This window comes from Neolamprologus brichardi, chromosome 15, assembly GCF_056152115.1.
Source record: "Neolamprologus brichardi isolate AB-2024 chromosome 15, ASM5615211v1, whole genome shotgun sequence".
NCBI lineage: Eukaryota > Metazoa > Chordata > Actinopteri > Cichliformes > Cichlidae > Neolamprologus > Neolamprologus brichardi.
Genome location: NC_142118.1, coordinates 27977852 through 27984077, shown reverse-complemented (window position 1 = coordinate 27984077; position 6226 = coordinate 27977852). Strand labels below are relative to the sequence as shown.

At 41.8% G+C, this 6226-nt stretch overlaps 1 protein-coding gene across 1 annotated transcript; it reads right to left on the bottom strand.

The window, feature by feature from the left end:
- Nucleotides 1–2209: 2209 nt before the first annotated feature.
- rpl7l1 (ribosomal protein L7-like 1) lies at nt 2210–5952 on the bottom strand. The gene is made up of 6 exons (XM_006796211.3): nt 5748–5952; nt 5029–5137; nt 4735–4895; nt 4520–4657; nt 4322–4431; nt 2210–2856 (listed from the first exon to the last, which is right to left on the bottom strand). Exons 1-6 carry the CDS (start codon nt 5882–5884, stop codon nt 2648–2650), a joined length of 864 nt encoding a protein of 287 aa, XP_006796274.2. The 5' UTR covers nt 5885–5952; the 3' UTR covers nt 2210–2647.
- Between the last annotated feature and the right edge of the window lie 274 nt (nt 5953–6226).

The following is a 6226-nucleotide window of genomic DNA, read 5'->3' as shown; positions in this document are numbered from 1 at the left end:
CTTCAAACACAGGCACGAAAAGATAATCTTAGCAGAAAATGTAAAAGCAAGGAAATTTGTGTTTGGTTCATTATGTTTTAGCCTGTTTATTTCCTCTTAAATTGTGCCCCACATGTAAGGAAAACACATTTGTAGGTTGCTCCCATGCAAAAGTAGCCAAGTCTTTTCTGCCAATGCCAAACAGCTTATTCTGATATTGACTCTTGTTCTGAGTTTCGGGTAGCCCAGGTGATGACAATCAGGTTAGCCGAGTTGGCAACACCTGTGAACATGGACCCTGCTACAGGGTCAGTGTCTGCTCCAAGAATACCACATCTGACTGACCTAGATAGGGACTGTGCCATTGGAAAACTTAAAGCTGGTGTTCTGCAAAACAAAGTTGCAGGGTTATTAGGAGTGAGCCAGTACATTCTACAAACTGCTGTTGCTCTGGTGTCGGGCAACATGACAATGCTGACCTCAATCCTACTGAACACATGTGAGATCAGCTTGAGTGTGCTGCTAATGTCAGTGTGACCTACACAATCAGTAGCAGATGAAGCTGTTTTTCATTGGCAGAGAAGATTGGGCAACTTTGTCACAGGTGCAACCCACAAATATAATTTTTCTTACATGTGTGGCAGCATTTAAGGAGAAATAAACAACTTTAAACAGTATGAGATTTATTGCCAGGAACATTTCTGCCACTTTCTAATAGTGCTGTAACTAACTTTAAGAATACATTTCACCCACTGTTATCATCATGTCTTGTACCAACACATAGCACAGCAGCTACCTGGGAGAGTTCTACCAAGAACTACTACAAGAAAAGTCGATTATGTCCTTAATAATTTTACCTACCTCTTCTCTATGTATGACTGGATACTGTAGCTCCTGTGAAAAAGACAGCCTCAAATCAGAACTACTTGACTCCCTAGTATAACTCTCAAATGCATACCTAAAGCAGATAACTCGTAAGCTGGAGAGGAAATGGCGTTTCACAAATTTAGAAGATTATCATTTAGCCTGGAGAAATAGTTTGCTGCTTTATAAAAAAAAACCCTCCATAAAGCTAGAAGATCTTACTATTCATCATCACCCAGGTTTCTCCTCAGCACTGTAGCCAGGCTCACAAAAAGTCAGAACACTGTTGAGCTACCCATTCCTTTAAAGTTAACTAGTAATGATTTCATAAACTTCTTCACAAATAAAATTTGAACCATTAGAGAAAAAATACTCATAATTATCTCACAGATGTAACATTATGTACAGCTACTTTCAGTACCATTGATATTCATTTACTCTTTTTCTCTTTTCTGAGTTAACTTCAGTAATTACTTCCTCCAAACCATCAACGTGTCTTTTAGACCCCATTCCTCTGTTTACATTATACATGGTTCCCTTAGGCAGTATCATCAGAAGGTATAGCAGACATTTTCACTGCTTTGCAGATGACACCCAACTTTATCTATGTATGAATCCAGACAACACACACCAGTTAGTTAAACTGCAGGGATGTCTTAAAGACATAAAGACCTGGATGAACTCTAACTTTCTGCTTCTAAATTCAGATAAAAATGAGGTTATTGTACTAACATATTGTACTTTTCCTAGAAATATTGTATCTAAACAGATACTTATGGTGCCTTGAGGCGACTGTTGTTGTGATTTGGCGCTGTATAAATAAAACCGAATTGAAACACTGTTACAACAAAGGAATAATTGGTTTTTCCTTTGTTGTAAATTTTCCTTGTGTTAAGCTTGTGTTTTTTAGTTCAAATTGCTCAGATTTGACCTGAATGCATTTATATAAACCCCCAAAAATATAAAAATTCACCTCAGACCATGAGTTTGCACAAATGATGGTCAAGCTGTCTAGAAAAATGAAAACTACTATATCTGGAGAAATTGCAATATGTAGCTAATGATGGTTTACAGTATGCTGGCTTTAAAAGGTGAAGGTATACGACGGTATAGGTTTATGAAGACACTGAAAAGTAGAAAAGCAGTTAGTCCAGATGACATATCTGGACTAACTGGGGTGGTTGAGCCTCTAAATTGTTCGCCACTTGTTAGAAAACACTGCAAAAAAATGTTCCTCCTCAGACACCTTTTCAGTTTCGTCACACAAAAACTTGTTTTTCTTTTCCCTTGTGTGGTGCAAGCTTCTGTTTAATGTTCACCATACCGTGTGCGTTAAACACCTCAACAAACATCACAAGAACAGTCATTTAGTTTTGTTTTTTAATTGTAAAACAAAAAGTATTATAACATAAATCAATACCATCCATCACCCTCTTCAATAACAGCAATCAGTTTTGTGAGTATGCTGCACACATTAAACCTATTGACACTGGAGGTTACAGACCCCATAAGAGTTTATAGCAGGTGGGCTGCTGGCTTCAGCATAGAGAATAGCCCTCCTAGATCATTTCATTAATAACCTTGCGTAAGTAGCAAGTATTGACTGTTCCTCAGAAAACCTGAGGAATCTTAATGTATGTGTTAACTTTAATATTTTAACATAATTCATACATGATAAGGCAAGAACCTCCACAGAACGAGTAATAAGACCTTCTCTGCCAAAGAAGTGACAACTGCTCCTCAACAGGTACAGTGTCTCTGAAACTGATGTCCAGCCCAGTGTCCATCCTGCACGTGCTCCCCCTCAGTTCAGCTGTCTGATGATTACATTGATATCTGTGCCGCGGTACCCTGGGTTTCCCAGGTCCTTCAGGAGCCCAGCTTTGTCTTTGATGGAGTGACGAGCCACTGACAGCCTGAACGGCAATAGGAAGTTATTGGCAGCTCGAAAGTTCTTCCCAACAGAGTAGATCTCGTGAATCAGGTCCTCCAAGCAGATGATTCCGTGTTTACCTGTGTGCCGAGAAGGAGCAAAGAAAGCCCATTAAAGCTGTACCTAAAAGAGAGACGTAGCCGCTAGTTATAATCTTTCATCCATAATATCTATATTTTGCAAATTCTGATGATCATTAGAGTCAAAATCAGAAAAAGGTTGTGTACTTTATTGTTAGCACAATAAAAACAATATCTGTGAATAAAAACAATGAGCAGTGGGCAAAATGGGCCCGGCTTCAAGAAAGGGTAACTAATAAAAAAATAAGCAACTTTCCATTGAGATGGGCAGGAACGAAACGAGTTGGCAATTATGTGTATCGTGATAAAAGGCTGTGGCTACACACTTTTTTAATTGCAAAAACAAACAACTCATGTCCTTGCATGACAGTACTACAGACAGCCACTGTTGCTGGGTGAAACCAGTTACAAACATGGTGCGGCACCAAGAACCTTGTACTAATTTCTTCCCAATTCCAAGCAGGGCGGTAGTAAAATTTGAAAAAGTGGAATGCAAACCAGAAATAGAGATGGTTCACCTCAAAGTAAAAGCTGTGTCTCAGTGTTACAGTAAACATGTTTCTAAGGACCTTCTCCATTTCCGGAGCTGTTTCACTACAGCTAGATGCTGTTTGTAGACAAGTCCATCACTTCTATTCAAACTGCGATCAGAGCAATATGCTGCCAACCAAAGCAATCACAAGATCATAAGGAGATTTTCCCTAACTGGACCTGAAGTACCCATTTATTATATAGACACAGATGGTTTCCAGGGAGTCACTGACCATATGTAGGCATGTGTGACTGGGGCTTTAGCCATCATCTCCCCAGCAACTGCCATCAACCACTCAAAACTGGTTGGGATATACTCACCTGGTGGTAACCAGATGGTCATGGACCTTTCTAATTATCACATGTGATAGCAGGAAAGCTAACATTACATTGTTATTGATCATGAGTCTGCAAAACCTTGATACGCACAACTATGTTCATCTGCCCTCTAGAGGACATCATAGCCCCCTTTCTGTTAGTACCTAATTGGATCAACTCGGCACGGTTTGCCACCTGCTTGCCCAGGGTTCCAAGCGATCTGAGCAGGTACTAAAATGTGATGCTGTCAGACTGCATACAACCCACTGGCTGGTCAGTGGCGTCACTCGATGAGTCCTGGGAGCGTCTTATTCATGAAAATTAAAACCGCCACATGGCGGTTTTAATTTTGGCTACAAAAAACAATCTTAAAAATAATTTAGGAAGTAAAAATAGAACCATGTATTTTATTTTACATAACACTTCAAAGAAAGATGGAGTATGACAGAGGGAGTGGGAGGAGGAAGAGACAGAGAGATAAAACAGAAAACGTGAGAGAGAGGGAGAAAGAGGAAGGGATGGAAAGAGAGAGATAGAGTGCACAGCTAAAATGAAGTGCTTTGCGACTGCAGGTGAGTGGGGAGGGAGGCTCAGCGCTCTAGTGTGAGTGACTCACCCATGTGCTCCTCGATGAAGGTGTTATCTGTGAGGGGAACTCTCCTTCTGCCTATCCTGGTCTGACCTCTCTTCAGAATGAGCTCACGAACCGACTTCAGGTTGGGAAATCTGTCTGACACACAGCCCAGTATGTAGAGGACTGAACACAAATTCAAGCCAGCATTACCCTCTAAAGCACACTGTCTCACGCACTCACCCCCACGCCACATAAGGCTCCACCATCTTCATCATGGCGATGGAGGTCTTGTTAATTTTGACAAAGGTCCCACTGAAGATCTTCCTCAGCCTCATCATCTGGATCACTTTCATCACTTTAGGACTGACACCTTTAGTCCTAACAGGAGAGAACCAGTCGGGTTAAACAAACTGTCGGCCGGTTCTGGAAGCCTGTGTCTGCTTTCCAGTACTTACTGTCTAATGCGGACGGCGAAGGCAAGCTTGTTCTTGGCTGGAGGCAGTGGTTCAGCTGGTCTCTGTTTGACCCTTTGAATGCGGGTGTCATCCCGATGCTGTGTGCGGCTTTCCTTTAAGAAATCTTCCAAACGCTTGAACTTGATTTTCCCTTTAGTCACCTACAGCATTACAGAAATACACACATGAATGCACAACAGTACATAAATTCCATACAACTTTTAACTACAAAGCACAGTCATGACGTTTGGATATATTGTATTGTATATATGTAATATGGGCATCAGTGCTTACCCTTCTCTTCTCGAGCAGTGCGAGTTTGGCTTGCGTGGCTTTGATTGCCTGGTATGCCTTCCTCTTTTTCAGAAGATACTCTGGAACCAACTTGATTGCCTTTTTTGTCCTGAAGAGAACAAAAAGTAAGAGAAGGAAGCTTTGGACAAACTAAATAAACGTGGCTCAGTCACAGGATTGTGCTGTGGAGAACTGGAGGCTTTGAGTAGCTTCAGGTGTAACCCTAAAACTTGTTAGGAATCACCTAAAACTTGGTTTTTCAGTGTTACCACGGTAGATTACTTGTTACTGGGGTATGACAGGTATAATAGGTCTGTTAAGACGGATTCTCCAAAAACACATAGTGTTTATGAGAACCTAGTTAGCCTGAGGTCCCAAGGCTTTTCTTGCGTCCTTGTATTAGGACGGCCGGGAGAACAGAATTGTCTGACACAAATTCAAACAGCATGACCCAGAAATTTTAGGGGTGACGCCAGGTCGGGAGGCCGTGGGTATACTTATTCAGTTCGGAGCTACCTTCGGGTCACCGACGGTATACACTTAGCTCCATGTGAAAGTAAGCTCCTCAAAATACGCCTTTTTCACCCATCATCCTTCTAAATAGATACCTTAATCGAATCTTTAAGATTCGTACTTAAAGGAAAAAGCACAATCAGCACATCTACACATAGGAAACCGAACGGATGAACTTAGATACGATTATAAAATCAAACACATACTCTGATTCGGCCATCGTAGATTCCTCGTCGCGGACAAATGACGTCAGCAGATGGTGCCTCGACTGCGCGGCGTTTCGGGTCGAGCCTTTCCCACGGCCCATGTTTTGGGGTGATGCCATCATGTGTAGATCTGACATTTTTAAGGTGATGCCACAAGATGCCGCGGCACTTTGGGGGCGATGACGACGCCACGGCCGTTTGCACAGACATGCCTCAAAATACGAAGCTAAAGCATCCATTCCATCATGCTAGTATCGATGCATCGATCCGCCCACATCTTACTCTTTTCCAGGTTTAATTTTTGTAATTTGGCGTGTTGTGCCGCTGCAGATTGGTTGCAAGAAGGAAGGCAACCACCTCCAAATGGGACAATCCCACTAGGGTTTAAATTCCCGGGACTCTCCACCTTTTGTTTTTAGAACCGAAGAAGCCTCTTGGATGGGATAAGTCTTCTCATAAGTCCAGTTTCCTTCGTCAAG

Bases quoted from the DNA above. Each gene is read 5' to 3' on its own strand.
- rpl7l1 (XM_006796211.3), bottom strand. From the start codon at position 5,884: ATGTCAGATCTACACATGATGGCATCACCCCAAAACATGGGCCGTGGG. The intron at 4,896-5,028 runs GTAAGCACTGAT...GTAATGCTGTAG, and splicing joins CACTGCTCGAGAAGAGAAGG to GTGACTAAAGGGAAAATCAA. The intron at 4,658-4,734 runs GTAAGTACTGGA...CTCTCCTGTTAG, and splicing joins TTCGCCGTCCGCATTAGACA to GACTAAAGGTGTCAGTCCTA.